General features: G+C 41.5%; 1 protein-coding gene across 1 annotated transcript in view; it reads left to right on the top strand.

Annotated features, from left to right (window-relative positions):
* The window catches only part of LOC310930499 (SITS-binding protein), a 30,692-nt gene extending 7,297 nt beyond the window's left edge, over positions 1-23,395 (top strand). Inside the window, exons 3-10 of the mRNA XM_083893513.1 lie at positions 7,996-8,203; positions 11,312-11,462; positions 14,380-14,577; positions 16,318-16,586; positions 16,685-16,821; positions 17,272-17,393; positions 20,640-20,819; positions 21,001-23,395. Coding sequence (XP_083749639.1) covers positions 7,996-8,203; positions 11,312-11,462; positions 14,380-14,577; positions 16,318-16,586; positions 16,685-16,821; positions 17,272-17,393; positions 20,640-20,819; positions 21,001-21,174 — 1,439 coding nt within the window. The 3' untranslated portion in view covers positions 21,175-23,395. The remainder of the gene's footprint in view (positions 1-7,995; positions 8,204-11,311; positions 11,463-14,379; positions 14,578-16,317; positions 16,587-16,684; positions 16,822-17,271; positions 17,394-20,639; positions 20,820-21,000) is intronic.
* The last annotated feature ends 1,156 nt before the right edge of the window (positions 23,396-24,551 follow it).

The raw sequence follows: 24,551 nt of genomic DNA, 5'->3' as shown, positions 1-24,551 counted from the left end.
CCATGCAGTCATGTGTGTCTATTTTGTATTTTTTTTTTATTTATTTTTTTTTATTATTATTATTATTATTTCTAATGATAAATACAACATTTCAAATCACACAAAAATGATGTATTTGTATTAAAGCCAAACTCTCCATACTAATATTAAATCTCCTGTAGGTGTCGGTTAAGTATTTATTCTATATTCTTATTCTTGTAAGCACGCGTCTCTATTAAGCATATATTAAGCATATATTAAGAATTTTTATTATTATTTGGACGACATTATCAAAGTATCAGACCAAACATCTAACTTACAGACTATTTAATAAAACATTATGTGGCTAACCATATCTGATTTCTGTGTGTAGAAATATTTGTACTTTCAACATGTGGACAAATGCAAATTATGCGAAGTTGTTTGATATAAGTTGTATATTTCACAAAATTCTTTTTTTTAGTGAAGTATACACAATAAAGTCTGTTTTTCCCGAGTCATGAGTTCCTAAGAGAGAGAGAGAGAAACGTCTTTCCGTGCACATTAGTGTGAAAAGTCTGTTTGTTATATATATACATATATATATATATATATGTATATATATATATATATATATATATAATAGTAATATTAGTTATGATTTATGAACCGACAAAATCTCAACTGAGCTATGGTCGGGGTTTTTTTTTTCAGGGGAAGGAGAGGACGAACATATTTGAGTTTCAATGTAATGTTAGGTTTCATTAGGCTGTGTGAACCCACGACTAACAGCAATATTTAAGTTGTGCTTGTGAGGCTCTGTGTGTGTGTGTGTGTGTGTGTGTGTGTGCGTGTGTGCGTGCGTGCGTGCGTGCGTGCGTGCGTGCGTGCGTGCGTGCGTGCGTGCGTGCGTGCGTGCGTGCGTGCGTGCGTGCGTGCGTGCGTGCTGCGTGTGCGTGTGTAAGACTGCGTTAGTTTCCAGGTTCCTAAAGCTGGCAGTGCAAGTAACTGCTCATGATGACTGACCCTGGTGGAGACAGTTTGTTTTAGTGCATCATCAGTGTGTGTGTGACCTGTCTTCACTGACTCTAGTTAGTCACAGGGGCACATTATAAATGTGGTGGCGTATATATATGGAGCTGCGACTGATCTTACTAACCTAAGAAGACTCCTGGGGACATTTTTAAAAAAAGACGCCGAACCAACGAACAACACGGCAAACAACTGACTGCATTCTGTCATACGGTAAAAGTCCATATTATAGAGAATTACACAAAGAGTAGAGAAGTAAAGAAGAAGTAGACACAGACACAGAGACAGGGGGGAGAGGATATGTGCAAACCAAACCATGCAGCAGAGTGACATTTGAGAGTGTTGCCAACTGGAGGAACTTGTCATAGCCCCACCTGTCTTTATCCATACAAAAACAACTGGGCTACTAAGGACAGATAAGATATCACTCAAGCCACATCCTGTATTCAAAATATAAGAGGAGCTCCGTGTTGCAAAGCTTTAAGGGCCTTTATCTACACGTAAGCACCCTGAAATCACAGGGATACAGTCGACATGGTGTCACAGTCAGTAAATCCAAGCAGAAATAGCGTCGGGTTAACTGTTGATGTGCGGATGTCAATGATTTGGGAGTAAATTACTGCTCGCGATCAAATGGAATTACAGTAATCTTGTGCTGGCAGAAGTCGGAGTTCATGTGACGGGAATTGTTTTTTTGAGAGCAATAAAGAATATGAGCTAAAGATCCATTAGATGACATTTTGGTGTCTCCAAGGAGCAAAACTTTAAAAAATATAATTAGAAATGTTATATATACATTTACTTTTCTACCTTTATTTTACTCAGTATTAAATCCCAGCAGCAACAACTGATGTATTCCTTTTTTTATTATGTAAATTCATAATGCTGTTTTAAGATCCAGAATGTAACATGTACGTGGGTCAATTGGGAGAAGTTGGGAGAACTTTCAGTCCACCTGAAAGTGTAAAATTGCTTCAAATTCAAAGTCATTTGTTCATGTTTTCATGTCTTTTAGGCCAGTGTTTTTCAACCAGCGTGCCGTGGCGCACTAGTGTGCCGTGAGAGATCGTCAGGTGTGCCGTGGGAAATTATCCAATTTCACCTTATTGGTCTAAAACATTTTTGAATAATATGGGTATAAATATTCAAGACACTTTGATAAGAATGACTAAATTGTTAATATAGGCTACAGAGTATCATTAAAAAAACATGTTCCTTGGCTCAAAAAAGGTTTGAAAAACACTATTTTAGGCAAATACCTTGCTTTAACTGCCATTATTCTTTAGCAGCTCAAATGCACAAACTGTCCAGAACATGAAATTCACTTTTGAAGCAGAAGCTTATGATACAAATGAAGAAGAATGGCATCCTTTTCTGGTGTGTGAGGGCCACTGTAGTTCCCTGACACGGAGAGGAGAGAGCAGTCCATTTGTTACACTTTTTAGTCTCCCCAATAAATAGATCACAACTGTTTACACACTGAACATTAAACAGCTCTGTAAGGACCTTTATACTCTATTTAGTTACTTCCATAAAAAAATGTTTTATTATTATTTCTTATTTTTAAATAGTGCTTCCTCAAAATTCGTATGCAGTGGTCAAAGGTTTGACTTCTAAATCAAGTTTGTTTTTCCACATTCAAATCCTTCAGCTCAATCGTGGTCAATGTACAGTGCAGGGGGAAAAGAATGATGACAAACAGTAAAACAATACATTTAGTTTACCGAGACCATTTAATCACATTTATTTATTAAGTATTTTATTAGCCTTGTTTTCTGTAGTCCAGGAGTAGTAGAAGTAGTAGCGGTAGTTGAGCTTTATTGTCTGCACAGCACATTGACCAAAAAGCTACATAAAAGTGTTTAAAATGTCACTTAATTAGAAATTGTTTCATGGTTTGTGCTAATAAAAATGTATGAAAGTACTTTATTAAATGAGATTAAATGAAATTGTTATTCATATACTCCATCTTCAGTGTCCATGTATTCCATGCCGTGCTCACCAAAGTTTCTGCAGCTCATCAGTTTAAATAAGTGCTCGGAGAGAGAGAGAGGGAGGTTGTGTTTGTTTTCACTGACATCACGTCTTCCAGTCTGGACATAATGAATGTATCTGCTGCCTCTTTATATATAGCTCTTTTTTTCCATGTTAGCTTTCAGAGATTAGTCTCAGATATAATTTCTGCAAGACTCGCCTGACTTGAAGTCATTAAACCACCTCGTACTGCGTGTGCGTGCCGTGCCGTGCTGCTGTGTGTCCGTTATGTGCACCCATTACTTCATTTTCCTCTTCGTTCACCTTTTAATTTATTTAGTGCGTGTTTTCCTCTGCTTTCACCACAGCGTCTCCCACTCCTTTTCCCTTTATATCTATCTCTGACTCAGTCTTTCCGTGTGCGCTCAGAAGAAATGATACTTTAATGCTGCCGTCCGTTTGTTGTTGGTCTCTTGGAGAGAGCTGAACCAGCGCAAAACAGGGACGTGGATACGCAACCCTCGTGAAAATAATATCAATAATTTCAGATCATGGGCGAATTCCAATTCTTATCTTAACCCTCAATCTTAACCCTCAAGATCAACCCTTAATCTTAACTGGCCCTCAAAACCAAGTGTTGAGGGTTATTTTGTCACTTAGAAATGGGACACCCCTTAAATGCAGATATGTCTTCAGACTGTAGGGGTCAGAATAACGCGAAAGCTGCGTCCAGTCTGTCAACTCCAAAAAAGAAGAAGAAGAAGTAATCCATAATATGGGCCTAAACTAAGATAATACAATGGTTTTCATAATTTTTATATCTCTATTAACAAAGAAAATACTTAATTTGTATCGCATTCGTTTCGCTGCTTTCGACCCCGTCTTTCTTATGTGAAAACACGCAATGCATTCTGGGTAGCCCTTGCTCCCAAGGGTGGTGTCGGAAAATCTCAATATTGAGGGCGATACAGCCCTTAAACTCGCCCCTCAACTTAATTTCTCTGAGAATCGGGACAGCACTTGCACTAGAGGGAGCGCACATTTTTGAGATTGAGGGTTAAGAATTCACCCTATGATTCCTAATCGGCTTCATTGTGCTCACAAAGTCCTTCATTGTGGGCAATACAAGACATCTTGAAATGAAGCACTGAAGCAGATTTAACTGTTAACCTACAGCACCACATAACACCAGACAATAGTTTGTTGTTTTTCTGCTATTCTGAGGAAGACTATGGTTGAGCATTTGCTCGTCGTGAAAAGGACAAAAACAAAGTGTCCAGAAAGGCTCCACACCCCCCGCGCTGCTCAGAGGGTCAGCAGCAGGTCTTCGGGCAGCTGTCCCGACACTTCGACTCTCCCAGACAAGTGAGAGGTGAAGCGCTTCAACAATGACTAACTTAGCCAACTGAAGCTTTGTTAAAAGTAGGCCGTCATCCCCCCGTATGAGCAGAGCTACCGTTCGAAAATCATCCGACAACATTTTCCACAGTCAATCGACCTGATTCTTTCCATCAAGGGCATCGAGAGAGCGAGAGAGCGAGAGAGAGACAATGTTTTTAAATGAAGGACTGAGCCACTGATGCACATATCAGCTTGTTCACAACCTTCTCCGTTAGCGCGGCATGGACGCCGTGTGTGCTTACACAGAAACAATAGAGAGAGAGGAAGAAAAGAAAACAGTGTTATTGAAAGACAACAATATTAACTGTCACATGTCCAGTAAACTGGCTGGTAGCAATTCATTTTTAAATAATAGTAGTAATTAAATAAAAGGCTAATAATTACTAATTAATTCACTTATTATTATTAGTATTATAGCAGTAAAAACACTATCACGTTAATCTACTGACAGCATTTATTTTCATTAATGTATAATAAACCACATACTATTTGTTATATATGCTGGAGACTGGTGGATTTAATGCCACTCCTGAAGAATATAGATTAATAATTTGTTAGGATATGAGGAATTTAAAAAAAATATCTGCTATTTCTGCTGCCTTCCTTTGGTTGGATGATCATGAAAAACTTTTTTTTTACTAGAGATAGAAGGATAATTTGTTGTGTTTTCACCAGCTTCGTTATCGTTTTTAACGTATTTTCTTCTCTTACATGCCCTACAGTTGCCAACAATCACAAAGAGGTAAAGAAATAAAGACTATTACATGTGTCCAAGCAACAAAAACAATATGAAAACGACGAAAAATGACATATAGCGTCACTATAAACAGTATATATGGGTTAAATATGAGTAAGTAAGAATGCAAGAAATGCATGTAAACTTGCAAACCCTCCCTTGGGTTAGTTTTAAAGTGTAACCCGTACAAAATAAAGTGCATATTCTGGAAGGTTTTAAATGAAATTGAACACAGCTGAAACTAATGGGGGAGGAGCATGCAATCAAGGTAGGAAGGGAAGTGATCTGAAACAAAAGAGAAGTTACCAAACCATGATGCTTTGCAGCATATCACATTGCCATAACAACATCAGAAATATGTTATATCAAAGTGTTTGAATATGGATTGAGAGTCAGCGGGACACAGCTCCTCTTGTAATATTTGTGCAGAGCACAGTTGTCTCAACACTGGAGACAATAAAAGTGATGGACGAGTGCAGAGAAAGTCTCTTTAGTGTTGCATTGTGTTTTTTTTTTTTTTTTTTTTCTCAATAACTGGGATCGGAAATTTACTGCCATGGCAAGATCCCAGTTCTGTGGCCGACAATTTCTCGAGGTTGGGCGCATAATCCAAGTTTCCACTGTTAAGGAAATCCACACACAGACACACACACACATTTTAATAGCGCCGGTCAGGTCTGCATGCACGTACAGGTGTCATAAATAACAGTATAAATATGACAGAGTAACAGAGAGCAGTCCATCTGTCTCCGCAGCAGCATCGATGACTGCACTGTTTCCCAGCACACCGCTCCACTCTAGACGCCACATTAAAATCTTCCTGACCCCCCTCCCCAGAGGGAGCGTGGGGTCAACTCTGCTGCCACCTCTGAACACTGAGCCCAGACTGAGCAGGAGGAAGTGCTTAAGAATTATGGTCCTATATAAGTCCTGCACTGGGTTTTTTCTAGGAACTTTACAGTCGGCCATGAAAGGAAGACTGTGAGTGTGTGTGTGAGAATACCTGCATGTTCACATAAACCTCATTCATTTTTTTTTACATTTACCGTATCTGCTGCTTTGAAGGTTGGACTGGATACGGTCAGTCGAGCATATAATTTTACTTTCGAGAGCTCGTGGAAAATATTTTTCGGGGGGGAAGCTTGAAGTGTTTAAGGAATTGTTCTAAAAATAGGCTCTCCCTCTCACTTCCCCTTTAACTCCTGGGCTCCCCACCTTGGCTGTAACTCAAACCTGCTTCACTTTCTTTAAATAACACTTATTGATTCCCGCCTCTGTCTGGTAAACTCTACGCATCCAGTGTAAATGCAGTCGTACAAGCAAAGCTGGAAATGTATATGATATGATTTGAACATTAAAGTCTGCATGGTTAATCAAATAAGGGATAAAAGGTACGGTTGGTTTTTCGACGAGACTGTCCCGTTCCCTGAGGGCCCCGCAGTCCCCCCATAAACATTAAATATGATTTAAGACATTGTGCTCGCAGACTCAAACTCACTTTCCACCCCGTGTGCACTTTGGTGAAACGCACTGTTTGCAGCCTGCTGTATCTGCACATCATTCTACAAGGCTGCTCGGTGTCTGGTGTAGTCTGGTCGCCTCTATTTCCACTGCCTGCATTCCACTTTCATCCTTCCATGAAGCTATAACGTCTTCTCCGCTGCCCTACTTTCTGCTCCGCTGTCAATGGACAGAATTTACACACAAATCACAACCCATTTTAACCATTTGATCATCATTTTAATCCCTTTTTTTGCAACCACTTGGATGCTGACCTCAGATCATGTGATGGGGCAGCTGAGGTGTTACCAGTATCTGTTTGACATTATCTGTTGCACACATGTGAGAAGCAGCCCGAGGTTGAAGGCTCTTCACTGGGCTTTGTGCAGCCTGAATGCTGATGTCTGAACCCATTAATCTGATTATAAACCGGTACGTGATTATCCTGCCTGCTCCTGGTTCCTGCCTGCTTGAGAACAGTAAACCCATTGAAACTAGAGATGCTGAGTGAGGTGAGCCAAGCTCTCAGCTTTGACTGTCAGCTTGTTTTGGAAGCAGGTTTTTGCACCTAAATCTGTGAAATCTCATTTTTTTTACCGCATTAAGCAGACTGTGCAAAGGTCCCTCGGTTTATTTGAACGATCTGACGGATCGTCCGCTGGTTTCGGACAGACCCACAGCCGAGCGCAGCGGACGGGAAGGTTAAACTCTGGAGGGAGATGGTAGGAGTCAGGAAGGGTGAGAAGTGGTGAGGCTAGGGGGGTTGGAGTAACCTGAGAGGGAAGAGGCATTCCTTACAGGGCAACTACATCTGTGGACACAATTATCTGCTTCCCATAATCTTATCATTTCACACAACAAGGGGTTTGCAACAAGGAGTTGTTGTTTTTTTGGCAAAGTTAATTTAATCACAGGTGATCTTCTAGGTTCCGTTTCCTCTCACAGAGAGCGCGAGACGATGAAAACGAGACGAAACGGGCCGAATTTCCTGAAGCGATTCCATAACTTTCACGGTTTGTCCCGGCCACTCGAGCCCTGTAACCCACTGGTGTGCAAGTGTAACCTTTCTCCTCAGAGGCTGCCAACAGTCCCAGGGTAAACCCATCCTGTGGCATAACTGCTATATCTCATTCTAAGGAGTGTTTTTCTCACATCTGAGTGGAGCAATATCAGCTGACACAGCCTACACGCTACCTCCCACAACACTCCATCCGTCACACTCGCACCGGTCTCAGTAACACTCGCTAACTATGTCATATAAGAAGAATCCGCAAAGGACTGCCTCTTACTCCACACTAGTTTCTGCTGCTTCACGCCCCAAAGCAGACTTTTAATGGGGTTTTGAAGTGATCTTGTCTGACATAATCCTCTCCTGCTTTCCCTCTACCACACAGGTGTTGCAGTTCTTGTTTCGCCCGATATCCCCCTGCAGCTCGGGGTGGACAGCAGACAGCAGTTCTGCCTGCAGTCACTGCCCAGCATGGAGCGACTCCCTCTACAGTACACTGTGTGTGTGGCCCGCGACGTGAAAGCTGCTCACCAGGAAGCTGCACAGCGACTGTCCCAGTGCAGCAGGGAGCTGCCCAACATGAAAGCGCTTTGGTTAGTTCACTTTAGATTAAGATTAGAGCAGAGGAGAGGGGTTGTTATAGCAGTCAAACTGTGATGTTGCTATGAGCACTGAATTAAAATGGCCATTCGGGATCCAAAGGCAAGGATATAATACAAAAGGAAAGGCAGAATCACTCCACGCAAATAGTTTGATTAATAAAAATATAGATATGAGATACAAGAAATACAAGAAGCACAATTATTAAAGTGATAGTTCGGAATTTTGGACATAAGACCTATTTTCCAACTCAGCCGGTGTGATGGAGACGTCTGGAGACGTTTTCAAGAAATTTAATTCAGTTCTTCTAGTTGCCGAGTTCGCTGATGCTATGGGGGTCGTACCTATGTTCCCCGGGTCCTATGTTCCCCGTTTTTCCCAAAAAAGGTCCACTTTGTATGTGACAGGGGAACATAGGACCCTTTTTTTGAAAAAGGGTAGGGTTAGGATTAGGGTTAGAGAATGGGTCCTATGTTCCCCGGTCACATACAAAGCGGGGAACATAGGACCCAGGGAACATAGGTACGGTCCCATGCTATGGCTAGCGCAAGTCAATGATACAAGTTAGCATGGCATTAAAAACACTCATACCGACTCCACAGTGCACACGAGGCAAATCGATTGTAACGGCAGACTATCGATGTACATATCTGTGTTGATAGAATGTTTGAAATAAAACCAACCTTGCAATTTGAAGGATTTATGTCTCAGCAGCAGCAGCAGCGCGTCATACTTCCGGCAGCGGCGGACTGATTCCGCTGCCGGAAGTATAGTGCTGAGAAAGTAGTCCCTCAAAAATTCATGCGATGCGACGTTAGTTTTGTTTCAAATATTATTCTATCAACACAGATATGTACATCGATAGTCTGCCGTTACAATCGATTTGCCTCGGGTGCACTGTGGAGTCGTATGAGTGTTTTTAATGCCATGCTAACATTTATCATTGACTTGCGCTAGCCATAGCATCAGCGAACTCGGCAACTAGAAGAACTGAATGAAATTTCTTGAAAATGTCTCCAGACGTCTCCATCACACCGGCTGAGTTGGAAAATAGGTCTTATGTTCAAAATTCCGAACTATCCCTTTAAATGCAAAAGGGGAGGAACCTAAGAAGACACAGGTGAGACTCATATGATGCAGGTGAATCACATCAGGGCAGTTCAGGCAATCACAAAGGCAGAAATCGAGACGGGGAGTAAAACAGTGGTTAAAAACAAGTATGTGAAGGTTCTCAGTCATCCGTGTCATTGCATTGCCATGAGTGTGGATATACAGCAGACAACTGGACTTGTTTATTTCATCCGAATAGCTGACTTGATTTTAAAAAATGGTGTGACAGCACAAAAACAACACACTCTGAAACCGATCTTCAATGTTTTAGTCCTGAGAAAGCACAAAGAAGACCAGGGGTGTCCAACATACAGCCCCCGGGCCAGAACCGGCCCACCAGAGGCTCCAATCTGGCTCGCAGGATGGTCAAATAAAATACTTTATTTTTCAGTTCCGGATACCTGTGACTAAATGTGTGTGCCTTTATAGATCCACCGTGAGATCCAATGTGCAAATGGTAAATTTGGGCGTAATATTTCGGAAATTGCACTTATTTTTCTCAAGAAATGTCCATCCATCCATCCATTATCTACTGCTTTATCCTCCACCGGAGGGTCACGGGGGTGATGTGCCGATCTCAGCCGACATAGGGCGATAGGCGGGGTACACCCTGGACATTTCGCCAGTCCATCGCAGGACCACATATAGAGACAAACAATCATTCACTCTCACACCTACGGTCAATTTAGAGACCAATTCACCTAATCCCCATATCACATGTTTTTGGACTGGTGGAGGAAGCCTGAGAACCGGGAGAAAACCCACGCACACACGGGGAGAACATGCAACCTTGCAGAAAGGCCCTTGTTCCAACCGGGGCTCGAACCTGGCTGCAAAGGCGAAAGTGCTAACCACTACACCAACCGTGGGCCCTCGAGTTCTTGTTGTTCATAGGTTATTATGCAATTATTTTACTGGTCCGGCCCACTTGAGATCAAATTATGCTGGATGTGGCCCCTGAACTATAATGAGTTTGACACCACTGGACTAGACTAATCCAGTCAAGACACAGGACCACACACTTAGCTTTTAATCAAACAATTTCCGAGAGGAGGTTCCAGGGATTTGGGATCTCCCAGAAACTCTGAGTTCAGAATATAAACAGACATGGAGGCGGAGTGTCTGCATCGTCAGTTAATAGCTGCTCATCCGGGATTTGAACGCGGGACCTCTCGCAGGGTTCTCGCCCGAATGAGCCCCATATTGTTACTACCAGGCCTAGGGAGAAAACCCAATCACAGCAAGAATAAAGAGACTCCCTCTTTCCAACTCCCAAGAAACCACCAGCAACACATCACACAAACCATTTTAAAGGTTTATTAAAACCAAGCACAACATGTCTGCTGGCAGTCTGGCTGTGAGAGGTTTGAGGAAGTCCACTGCAACTGGGATGTTCAGGCCTCTTATTCGATTTCAGGACCAATCAGCTCTCAGGATCCAGCGAGACTCCTTCACTCAAACACACACACACCTGCAACCTATCTCACACTCACATGCAGACACATACACACAAGGAAAAAGCGGTCACGACCCTGGGGTCGTAACACTGAGAAACAAAAAATCAAACATGCTTAATACTTGCGATTTTATCATATCGGTTAACCCCTCACACTACAGGATAATTTGGCCAGATAATCTGTGCAAATCAGTCTAAAATCAGAAGCACCCACGATTGTCTGAAGGACCAGATCAGGACCGAAATCTGGCCAATTTTCCTCTAGTGTGCAGCAAACTTAAACTAACAAGTCCAGTTTCCTTCTGTTACTCCACACTCCTGAAGATAAAACACAAGGAACACAAACTAGCATCAACACCAGACGACAACAACCACAACACACACACACATACAACGACAGACTTAAGAACACAAGACAACCGAGGCTGATACATGGAAAATAAAGCCAGCACTCGAGGCAGGGTCAGAGGGTCAGGAGAGCAGGGTCTGGAGGTCATGACCGTCGTACGTTAAAACTCCTCTGTGTGTTTTACAGGCTGCCATTCTGGAAGCTGCTCACTAACGTGGACTCTGGCCCGAAGGTGGAGAGGGAGCTGAGGATCTTCTCCAATCGTCTGAAGAGACACCAGCTGGGCGAGGGAGTCATCAGCCTCAATGAACATTCCACCACTCTCCTCTCTGATATGGTACGAGTCTTTGTTCATAGTTTTCAAAGCAAAGGGAGCGTTCACTTACCCAGGAAATTATGAATGAAGTGATCCTGTTCCATTTTGTATCAGTAAGTGAAGAAAATGGTCGCTCTCTCAGATGATACGATGGTGTGATCACTGCACAGCCTCGTCTACGATGTAATAACCAGAAAAGAAGGACAAAAAGATTGAGTCAAACATTAATCATTTGAAATAACCAATCTGCAGTTTAACCATTAAACACCAAGCATATCGCAGACGACACATTTAATACACATGTAGGCAACAGTTTCTGAAAGCTGAGAAGTTTCACATCAAAACCTACGTTATTAGGGTAATTTGTGCAGGAAGCCAGGGAATCAGCATCTTTGTCTCCAGAGAGGAGAGAGTTGGCCTGTTTTTGGACATTGGAACAGAAATTCAAACAAATGTTATTTTAAACATTTGTTAGGGCCAATTCCAATTCCTATCTCAACCCTTAATTTTAACTGGCCCTCAAAACCAAGTGTTGAGGGTTATTTTGTCACTTAGAAATGGGACACCCCTTAAATGCAGATACGTCTTCAGACTGTAGGGGGCAGAATAACGCGAAAGCTGCGTCCAGTCTGTCAACTCCAAAAAAGAAGAAGAAGAAGAACACATTTACGTCACGATTATTTATTACGATCCTTTTGTCAGTCAAGTTATTAGGTTGTCAGTTGATGATACTCATACAAATACCACAACCACGGACATATTCAGCTGACAGTTACCACACACCACGGCTTATTGAAAAGTAAACCATAGCAAACGATCGCTTGTCCGCACCGGCCGACTATTGACAAAAGATCGTAAAATAAATGTTACGCAACAATGACGTCAGTAATCCATAATATGGGCCTAAACTAAGATAATACAATGGTTTTCATCATTTTTATATCTCTATTTACAAAGAAAATACTTAATTTGTATCGCACTTGTTTCGCTGCTTTCGGCGCCATCTTTGTTATGTGAAATCACACAATGCATTCTGGGTAGCCCTTGCTCCCAAGGGTGGTCTCGGAAAATCTCAATATTGAGGGCGATACAGCCCTTAGACTCGCCCCTCAACTGAATTTTTCTGAGAATCGGGACAGCACTTGCACTAGAGGGAGCGCGCATTTTTGAGATTGAGGGTTAAGATTGAGGGTTAAGCAAGGAATTGGAATTCACCCTTATAGTCTTAAAAATATCGAATAAAGCATGCAATATCTGGTGTTTGTGTACAACTACAGTGTTGTTTTTTCTACATTTTAAATTGTGAACACTATTTTAACATGCCGTGAATTGTAAATAACTGCCAGATATTGTAAATTATTCTGGAAAAATGGGCAAAAACACACTCACAGGACATTTTCTGGTACTTTTTATGTTTAAAATAAGCAACAGAAGTCCAGATGGACAGTTTTTAGGCTCTGGGGTTAAAGGGTTAAGATTGTATCTGTGCAGTTATTCTGTGAATTATGATTCCTAAAAGCTTTGTCACCATGGAACACAATGATGATACTCTGCAAACACTCTTTTATCACACTGTAGATCTCCATATTTGATTTGCCGTGAGGTCGTGTTTTCTTTAGTGGATGTCCAGAGTGCTGGAGTCAGGCAGGGAACAAAACGTGGGAGGAAAGGTTGGCTTTTCCTTGAGTGTTATTGAAAACAGCCCCGGAAACAAGATCTAAGTCATACATGGAGATATTCCATTACAAAACAAATATAGCTGAGAGAAGACAAACAGAGCCTCCCCTGCCTGCGCTCAGGTTTCCCTCACTGTGGTAACTGTAGGATGGTAAGGAACTGGGAATCAAAAGGGATCCAAGCCAAGACTAACACGAGCAGGTGATGCTGTGATCTGACCTGGTTCATTCAACAGCATAAGATGCTGGTGAGGTTGAGTTTGGGCATCTCACATATGCACAGTATCCCCAATACTTACAATGTTCCTATGAGCAGTTCAAAGGGTATGAATGGAGCAGCATGTGCCAGCTGATGGAAGTCATTTGGTGAACAAGCATACGGTGCTGCATGGAAACTCATGAAAGTGGAAGTTGATCCTCTATAAAAAAAAAAAAAAAGAATAGAAAAAAAAAACACTGGACCACTCTTTTGTGGTCCAGTGTTTTTTGGTTCACTGTGTCCATAATGTAGTTTGGAATGACACACTGCCATTGGAAAATATGGCTTCATAATATGTTTAGCGTGCTTCTAAACGTAATATTACTGAGACGCTACATGATAGTAGTATTTTTGGCAAAGCGAAGGTTATACATTCACTGGCCACTTTATTAGGTACAGCTGCTGTTCAGCTGCTTGTTAACACACAGAATATGTTATTAATTATTATTTAATCAGCCAATCACATGGCAGCAACTCTGTGAACTTGACATGTGAGGAAAGGGGTGTTTTACTTTGAAAATGGCATTGTTAATTAATTTTAGGTGTCCTGTGTGCCGTATAAAGCAGTGGTCAGCAAAAAAAAAAAAAAATCAGTTTTAAAAAATATTGTCTCTAGACCAAATTTACGTGCCGACCCCTGGTAAGAAGTATCCAGTAGGCCAGGTTAACTTCTTGTTTGTCTCACTTTATGTTATTTTGATCATAATTTGGATGTCACATTCAAAAGCCAAGCGCAAACTCAACACTGAGGAGTGTTTCTCAGAAATGACATAAAACTTGACCTTCACGGGTCAGCTTTTGTATACTTAAGAAGTTTTATGTCACAGTTATGTAATCTGAGATCTTTGATTCCTGAGGATCATACTGGCGCATATGTTACGTGATTCTGTCAAAGTCATGGATAAATCACCACATGTTAAATGTAATTATATGCTATATGAGCCTTCTTAATTAATGCAAACATTAGGGAGCATTGACCTGATGTCTCTCTGTCCCTCTGCAGGACCATGACTACCTCAACGTCAGGAAAAGGGGGATGTCCAAGAGACTGACCAGGGACCTCCCACTTGTCAAGCTTCTTAACATTTCCATCACCCTGTCCCCTTTCCTCGGTGTGGACACCACACAGTTCCACACCTCCCTCAAGGACGGCACCGAGGCCTTTTGGCTCAGTCTCCCCTCGGCTCCTCAGGGACAGCTGGTGAGACTTGACTGGAGTGCAGTGGTCATACTGTAAATCACTTTGTGTTCACACTTCCCAGTAGTTTTGCCTCAAGATCAGGGTTCTTTTAATTTCCTCAGTTATTACTGTGGTGGACCTACACCAACTTGCAAAGTGAGAAACTTTACATTTACTTAACATTTGCACTGGCAGATTCACACAATCTATACATATATATATATATATATATATATATATATATATATATATATATATATATATATATGTATATATATATATATGTATATATATATATGTATATATATATATATATACATATCTGTTACATTCAAACAATTGCAAATTCAATACCGATTAAGACTGACACATTTTCATGCTGCACAAAGAAAATGATTTGTCGAGACTTAGTCGATCAGCAGTTTGACATGACGTTTTAGATGAAAGACACAACATACAAATAATTTTACATCATGGAAGTGGACTAATAACACCAACCTCATCAAAATCCACCACTAGTCACACAGTGCAGCTTTAAACTGAGAATACTTTGAATAACGAAGACAAAGAACCTTTCTCTTTTTTCTTTCCACCTCTCCTTCCCTGACTTTAATCTCTTGCTAACTTTAATAAACACAGACATGCTGCATACACACAGCAAGGTCAGAAACTCGGCTAAAACCTAAAAAACAACAACATTATTTTCATTCTGTACACCAAACACAGTTAAAACATGAATGGATCAAACCAGCAGGAGCAGAAAACACAGTTCCAACAGGGGCTATTTCTTTTAATCACTTTATGACCAAAATTCATCAATCCAGCCGCAAGATAAAAGCAAAACAACAACTCACTTTCAAGAAATACAAGCAGAAATGTTGTCTTACCTTTGCTGTTTATCAAAAGAAGTTATTTTCACCGGAACAAAACCGCATCTAATGAGGAACTACACTTCCTAGCATGCTTTGGGGACTATTCAGTTCTGATTAGAGAAGGGCAAATGTCTGCACAAATGCGTCATACTAATGAAGTGATTCACACGCATTTGGAGACCAGGATCTGATTCTACCAGTTTAGAGGTTTAAAACGAGCTGTCAATCACCTTAATTGACCAAGGTAAGCCAGAGTTATGGCGCTGCGTAACTGAAGACGCTCCAGAGTCACAGAGTTGTTATTACTCACCGCACAGGGAGCATCGATTTACAGCCAGTTTTCATACTTTTTTTGTCTTTTAATTAAACATTTTTCTTAGATCAATAGTGACATGTAAATGAAATTAAATGGGTTTTAATAATTTGGTACCTACGAAATCTAAAAATGGCACAGATGGTGCCAAACTGTGCCAAACGAGAGAACGCCTACACATCTCTTTACTAAAACCTCTGTCATTTTACTCTGCTTCACTTCAGCAGCATCAAACTTTGCACAGCTCATGTCCACGTTGTTACATGACCTCCGTGCGTTTTTAAGCTCCTATTGCATATTTTAGAGGTGATATTTACTTTAAAATGCAATATTTTTTTAGGCGAGGGGAAAAAATGGAATGCTGAGTTCCATGTACATTTACTCTGACACAGTGGCGTCTACAGTGAAACTTATCTATCCTATCTGCAGAGATTTACTCTACTTAGTTTGAGATTGACACAGCACATCCCTCATGTGGATGTGGAGGATAAAGCGGTATAAGATGGGTGGATGGATGTTATAGCAACAACAAATTGCATTGTCAAGTGAAACAAACTCTAATTAAATCACCCTCAGATCCCTCTCATGAGTCGGTGGCAAGGAAAGTTCTGTGTAAAGCTGAACATCACCAACCCAGGAGCAGTGAGCTGGTTCCTGGACAGAGTGGGATCCCTGCAGGCCCATTTGGGGATGGAGTACATCACGCTGGAGGGGGGTGAGGGGAATCTGTTTGAGGAGCAGGCCCTGCGAGCTCCGCAGGATCTGAGTGGAGACAAGTACATCAGGCTGCTTGCTGACCTGGCCACAAGGATAGGAGACTCCACCATTGTGACAGCAGGAACACGGTAATGCTCTCAGGCATCATTTGGGTCCAAAATTGAGATTCTCCTTTTCATTTTTTTACGACATGCATATCCTCATTCTTAATCTATTTGAGTCTCAGGTCGAGCCACAAGCCGCTGTTTGTGAGAATGACCCCGTTGCAATCTGACTGGAGTCCGATGGGCCTGAAGGGCATCATTCCCTCCCTGCTGCACCATACTCTGCTGGGATACAACTTCCTCATTCCTGATGCAGTAGGTAATACCACAGCCTATGGGTCACTACTCTCTATATAAACTAAGTTGCTACTTCGGTCTTTTTGCAAAAATCTGTGGAAGACATTTTTCAAAATCACAATTTGTCGTGTGCCAGTAGACAAATACATGGATTTATCAATCGTTCAATCCATCTAACCACTTATTTGAGGTCAGGTCATGGTGGTAGCAGCATGTGCCAGGTTGTTAAGTGTGTCCCAGACATAATGTTCCCAAGTAACACTGCATTCGCAATTTCAAACAATAGCACAAAGAGGCTGAAACGAAATAGAATCTGTTAAATAGCACTACTATGACACACGTGCAACTCCTTTCTCACTGCTGTAAAGTCTCTGAGCTCAAAGAAACCCGTTTACCTCCTGGATATTTTAAAGTAGCTACAAGTCCAGTGTAACCTGATGATTACTTTCCGTCTGTGCCTCTCCTCCCACAGGTGGCTCTCTGTCTGGAGATCTGGTCACAGATGAGGAGTTGTTTATCCGTTGGTTGGAAATCGCAGCCTTTCTCCCCGTTATCAGCTTCCACACAGCACCCTGGGTTTACGGGGACGCTCAGGTATACGATTAAAAAGTCACTGAAACAGAGAAAGCAAGGTTAACAGTTGCTCTTAGGGCGCTTTCACACCAACAGCAGTTGGTGCGCACCAAACGATGCATTCGAACCAAAAACTCTAGTTCGTTTCGTTTTCGTTGGTGTGAAAGCATCAATCGCACTCGGGTAAGCACCAAATCAAGCGGACCGAGACCGCCAAAAAGAGGTGGTCTCGGTCTGCTTGACTCCGCACCAAATGTCAGACTCTGGTGCGGTCCCTCTGGTGAGAACGCGAACTCGGGTCCAAACCATATTCTGCACTAAATGCCATGGACATAGCCTACCTTGTAGGTCTTTGGAGCAATCTTCGTCTCATAGTTAGCACGACCACATTCATGAAAATAGCGCGTCTCCTCTGCCTGAAATGACGCGATATACGTCTTCACCGACTCCAGCGCGTCAGCAGATTGTTCTCCAGACGTGTTGCTCCATAGTGAGTCAAAATTGGGGCTTTTCTACCGGAAGATATATACACATTGATGAAACGTCAATCGGGCCAATATTGGTTTGTTTGCTGGTGTGAAAGCGGACCACACTGGAGTCATATGTTACATAATAACAATTGTATTGCCTGGTGCGGATCAAATAATCGAACTAGTGGTGTGAAAGTGCCCTTAAATCCAGATCTGTGTCTGGATCACCACCAAATCACCCAAATCTCTTCTTTTTGGTTTGGGCTTATCCTACTTAGATCCCCTGAACATTTTGCTGGAGGGAATCAAACGGAGAACCTAATGAGGCTCTTTATTTTCCGTGCGACTGTCGTTCGCGTTATGTAATGTACTTATAAAGCACAACATGGTAGGTTCAAATTATTTTCCAGACTTATATAACAAGATTTTCACTTTTACAGTGAGAGAGCAGCAGAAGTTGGGGGAAAAAGGTGAGAGTGGGAGATGATCCTGCAGTCTCACACAGCAGTTAAGACTACTCGTGAAAAGAATAAAAAAAAGAAAGAGTTTATTGACCCATCAGCCTCACCTCAGCTCAGGACTGAGACGTTCCCACCGCCTCGGTGAGCCAAACCTGCGTGAGATCTGTTGGAGAGGCAGGACTAAACCCAGTCCCTCTCCACTGGAGATGAGGAATGTATCCCTCACCATGTACAGCAGTAAAAAAGAAGAAGAAGAAAAAACAATGCCTACTTTCCCAAAGAGTCAGGTGACAGATATCAATACGTTTGACAATGTGGAGCCAGAGCTCAGGTTCCTGCACAGAAAAGCCATTGATGATGAAAGTCTATTTTCCCCTCCGCTGCCCTTCCCTTCTTTTCTCAATAGGAGCGATTGTTTGGCCCCCTCCCAACGTTACCTGTGGTTAAGAGTCCATCTGTTCTGAATTACAGCCCCTCCTCTAGATTTATGGCTCACGCTCAAGAGCCACTTTCGGCAGGAATGATAATGAATTTGAGGACAAGTCTTGGAAAAATACTTTATTGTAGCAATTAAGATTTCCATGAGTAATTGACAAGTGTGACAGGGTGGGGGCCATCAACTGGTTGGTTTTTTTTTTCCACAAGCAGAGGACCGAGGCAGCGATATATACTGGTTGTGACTAAAATAGGCCTTTTAACAGCTAAACAACTGACAGTTGCAATGTTTTCCTTTGCGGTCACTTGCGTGGCCTTCAACTTTTAAACTCAGATGCAGTGAGACGGACTGGTGAAAGACATTACAGAGGAGAATAGCATTAAATGTGATGAATAAATAACTGCAACTCTGGGTGGACTATACTCCAGTTTAAATTTGGCACACCTTTATTTCCAGAACGTGTGAGACTCGAGTGAGTCATTGACAGGTCACGGCAGCGACGGCACTGGAATCGAAATAGCAGCGAAAAAACCTCAAAGCCACACACATGCCTGGCTTCTCAATTAGAGAAAGATCCACTCAAACCCAGGCTGACTTTGAGCTCATTCCTACAAATCTTCCCAATTCCAACTCATAAAAATACATTTTTTTATAGATGTGGTCAAGTTTTGTTTTGGTCGTGGCACAGCGGAGAGGATGTGACCTTTCCAGGAATTCGGCAGTCGTGTGGCCACATGGAGACAAGACAAAGACTTGGACCGTGTAACGTTCACTGAATCAATGGCAGATTATTCAGTTGTTGACACTGTCATAGGTTTAGAAGTTTGTCTTGATCTCCTGAACATGTATTCGTTAAAATATTAAAGTCTTTTTTTCGGGGTATATCTTGCAAAGTTAGCTCAAGTTGTTCATCAGTGATTTGAATGCACTGTGGGACAGACTCATTGAGCTTTAAAGGTCCCATATTATGCAAAATAAATTTTTTAATCATTTAAATCCGTATATTTGGGACTCTGGAGGTCCTACCAGTCGGCAACATGTGAAAAAAGATGACTCACTCATGTTTTTGTGGTCCTCCTCAGTCTCAGGGCCAATTCCAATTCCTATCTTAACACTCAAGCTCAACCCTTAATCTTAACTGGCCCTCAAAACCAAGTGTTGAGGGTTATATTGTCACTTAGAAATGGGACACCCCTTAAATGCAGATACGTCTTCAGACTGTAGGGGGCAGAATAACGCGAAAGCTGCGTCCAGTCTGTCAACACCAAAAAAGAAGAGGAAGAAAGCATTTACGTCACGATTATTTATTTATTATTTTATTTCAGTCAAGTTATTAGGTTGTCAGTTAGTTATAAGATGATACTCATACAAATACCACAACCACGGACTTATTCAGCTGACAGTAACCACACACCACGGCTTATTGAAGGGTAAACGATAGCAAACGATCGCGTGTGCGCACCTGCCGGCTATTGACGAAAGATCGTAAAATTTAAAAAAATGTTACGCAACAATGACGTCAGTAATCCATAATATGGGCCTAAACTAAGATAATACAATGGTTTTCATCATTTTTATATCTCTATTAACAAAGAAAATACTTAATTTGTATCGCACTCGCTTCGCTGCTTTCGACGCCATTTTTCTTATGTGAAAACACGCAATGCATTCTGGGTAACCCTTGTACCAGTACTGCTGTCTCCTTCAGCTCCATGAAAGTCCAAAAAAAAACAGATTGGACATCAGCAGAAGCTCCAGCTCAACACAAAAAAAAAAAAAAAAAAATTTATTCTTGAGATGATTTCTGTGATGGCAGGAACATGCAAATAGGTTTCTACCCCCAAATATTTGTATTTATTAATTTAAAATCCTAAATCTTCTCTCTATTGGTGACCCACAGGTGACAAACCTAACTCAGGCCTACATCGCAAAGCACCAGAGGGATGTGGTCCCCCTCATAGAAAAGTATGCCGAGGAGTGGCAGATGACAGGAAACCCCATCTACCGGCCCATGTGGTGGCTCAGTCCCAGTGATCCCATGACTTTCACCATCGATGACCAGTTCCTCATTGGAGACGAGGTGATTTGATGACGTTATGATTTCCTGATGGGAGGGGATTGATTTCCTTCTGTCAGCGTCTGATATGCCTGGCATACTATTGGACACGAATCTGGCTCAACTGTAACCTAAGGCCTCGCCTATTAAGTGTCCAATCCTGACATGTGAGGTTGTTCATCTGATTTGAATGTGCTGTTTCCAGGTCCTGGTGGCACCAGTGGTGGAGAAGGGAGCAGTGAAGAGGGATATTTATTTACCTGATGGGGGCTTCCAGTGGCAGGACAGCCAGAACGCTCAGGTGTTTGATGGGGGGACGTTCCTACAGGACTACCCTGTGCCCTTGGAGGAGGTGGCTGTTTTCGTAGGACGAAGCTGAGTCATGTGATATTTACGTAGTCACTTGACGTATCCTGTTACTGTTTTGAATCAAATTTTTTTTTTTTTAAATACTTGTGCTGTTCTCAACTTGCACTTTTCCACTAAAGACCATTGACCCCGTCTCGTGGCTCTGCCCTGAGACGACATGTAGAAAGATTTTTTTTTATACTTGCACTTTACAGTTCAGATTCATTTGTATTTTTCTTTACTTTGTGACACATTTTCTGCCTTTTTTTAAAAAAGAAAAAAAAAAGAAAAAATGTTAATTGGATTTACCTCTTGGTTGATTTGTTTCTGGACTTTTTTTCTCCTCCTGCCATTTTTTTTTTTGTGAATGTATGTAACTTCGGAGAAATCTGTGTTTACATACATACATTTTTACAGTCTTTAAATTTTTTCGCTGCTGCTGGCTCTCTTGATAAGGAGGAACAAAGCAAGCGCCTTGTTTGCTTAAAGAGAATCTGAATCACTCAAGAAGACCAAATGAAGACATGGAAGGACAACGGAAGATGTTTGAAAGGGCCTTTTTGTGCAAAAAAAAACAGTAGACAGTGGTACTTTACTGTATGTCTTGCTCACTCAATGGAAAGGCCTTTACTTGAACTTATCAGGCCGAAGGGCTGATGTTTTATGAATGTACCTCAAGTTACGGTTTTCAGTGCTTTGCAGGATCATCAGACACAACCATCCATTAAAATCTTAGCACTTAATCTTAGAATAGTTTATTATTCATACCACTCCGTGGGACATTATCTGAATGTCCTTCAATACTGTAAGGCCACATGAAGCTGAGGCCAAGCCACTGTCATTGTATCTCTTGACTATATTTGAATTTGCATTAGATAGAAACGTCTTACTAACCCTGCTGTAGTAAGGGCTTTTAAATGAGCTGCTTGTGTATATGTAGTTTTTTTAAACGTTGTGTTGATATGCTCTGTCATTAATACCAAATATACCCAACTGCTAAAGAAAGTCTCATTGACAACCCCACAGATGTGGTATTTAAAGTAAATAATGTGAGATTTTATAGCCCTATTTGCAGAGAGTTATAATCAGACACGTTTGACACTCCCACATCTATACTGTAAACATTAAGCTAGCATAGCTTAGCGTAAATGGGAAAGGGAAACAGCTAGCGTAGCAGTTTTCCAGTTAATCACACATATTAACTGTCTAGCTATTTGGTTTGTTTTATTCAAAGAGAAAACATATAGTTGTGGTTTTATGTTGTTATGTGCTAGCTTATTTAAAAAAAAAAAAACTGGGGCACAGACTTCTCTTAATTTTTATGCTAAGTTAAGCTAGCTTTTCAACAGACAAACGCGAGCGTGGTATCACATTTCTCTTTGAACTTGTTTTGTGTATTTCTCTTCAGACCCCAAAATGAATTGAAAAAAACAACAACAATGCTCTCATGAGTAAGAAAAATAAGTCAAACGCAACCACCTTGGTTTAAAGTCACAGAGTTGCAGTAGTCACTTGACACCCTTAGTCATTTCTGTCCTCAGGTGAACCTTGACTTAGCCTCCTCTTTGGACTAATCTCATAATCACATTCATCTTGATGGCTAAACAAATGAAATGTACATCACATGATTTTCTTTAATTATTTTATATTCAAAATGGCACATTTGTGCTTACCTTTGCGCCATGATAAACTCTTCTAAGAGTTTGATAGTTGACAGCGCTTTATTGCCGCAGTGCTTCTCTGTATTGTTTTGTTCTTTTCATGATAATCTTAACTGCCCAGCAGTGATAATCCAGACTGCAAAAGTATCACTTAGCGAAGGCTTTATCACTAAATTGACTGTGTAGCGTTGATCTAACAAGTTTACTGTATTAACTCCAACACTCAGGTCTACTGATGCTTATCGAATCACCAAATGTCTTAGTACAACATGCAGAATGTTGTGAAACACATCAATGTCTTAATCTCTCCTTAAGCTGAATGTACAATGGACAAACTGTGATTTCCCCACTGGGAAAGCTTTGATTTTAGTTCCTGATCTAATGCTTTTAAAGAACACTGTGGTATGTTCATGTTGCAGGAAAAGCTTTGATGTGTTAATTCCTTCCCTATACAGGTTGAATGAACATGACGCCTTAATATGCCACTCTTAAATCTGGACTAAACAGGTGTCTGGATTATTGCAGAATCAGCAATGTACATATTACGATGACTGTGCCATTACAAGTGTTTGTTTTTTTCTCTTCTGTAAATCAGAGAACTTAGATGAAGTTGCAATAAAGTTTACATTTTCTTACTTCACTTTCTTGTTTGAACTGATCTGTGATCAGAGGATTGTTGGCTCGGAGAATCCAGAAACTCTTCTCTTCTACCACTTCATCCTCCACATGAGGGTCACAGGGGGCGCTGGTACCAATCTGCAGCTGACATAGGGCGAAAGGCGGAGTACACCCTAGACAGGTCGCCAGTCCATCACAGGGCCACATAGAGACAAACTACCATTCACTCTCACACATTCACACCTACGGTCGATTTAGAGTGTCCAATTTGAATTCATAAATGAACATGTGCAAATTTAGAGACGGATTAAAGGTTCAACTATCCAATCATCTACCCGCTTTACCCTCCACATGAGGGTCAAGGGGGTTGGTGGTGCCAACCCCAGCTGACATAGGGCGAAAGGGTCACCAGTTCATCACAGAGCCACATACATAGACATATGTCCATGGTGTACCCCGCCTATTGCATTTGGTAGAAGATGGATGGATGGATGTTTTTGGACTGTGGGAGGAGAACACTCCATGCAGAAAGTCCCTTGTTCCAACTGGGTCACAAACCCGGGTCTTTGTGTTGCAAGTCAACAGTGCTAACCACTATGCCGCCGTACGTCAAGGAACTATGTTTGCCTTTGTGTACCAAAAAGGATGTCATTTGTCTTCGTTTGGGTAATAAGCTTCTATGATAATACACAAAACGATGCTCTGTCTGGTTTTGTCTGCTCGGGCTTCAGTAGAAACATGACAGCGTAAGATGGCAGCCTCCATTAAAGGTCACATATGATTCAAAATCTCAACTTTTTAATAATTTAAATCCTTATATTTTTCGACTCTGGAGGTCCTATGATTAGGCAAAGTGTGACAAAAGATTACTCGTGTTTTTGTGGTCCTCGTCAGTCTAAGTACAGGAGATAAAACACGCGATATTGACTTCCACGCTTCTTCGGACGCCCTCTAAATTCCTGGAATTGTTGTCTCGCGGAGCTCCGCTTTGTCTGTAAAACACGCGAGAGTGCTGGCGAGGGCAACTGCATCCGAAAACCAGAAGTCCATAACATCCGCGAAAAGTTCTATTCTTGGCTCCACAGTGCAGCACAGAGTTCTACACAAACTTTCAGCCTCAGAGGTTTTT

This window comes from Microchirus variegatus (assembly GCF_963457635.1).
Source record: "Microchirus variegatus genome assembly, chromosome: 8".
NCBI classification, from domain to species: domain Eukaryota; kingdom Metazoa; phylum Chordata; class Actinopteri; order Pleuronectiformes; family Soleidae; genus Microchirus; species Microchirus variegatus.
Note: the sequence above shows the minus strand (reverse complement) of the source record. Positions and strands in the feature narration are given on the sequence as shown.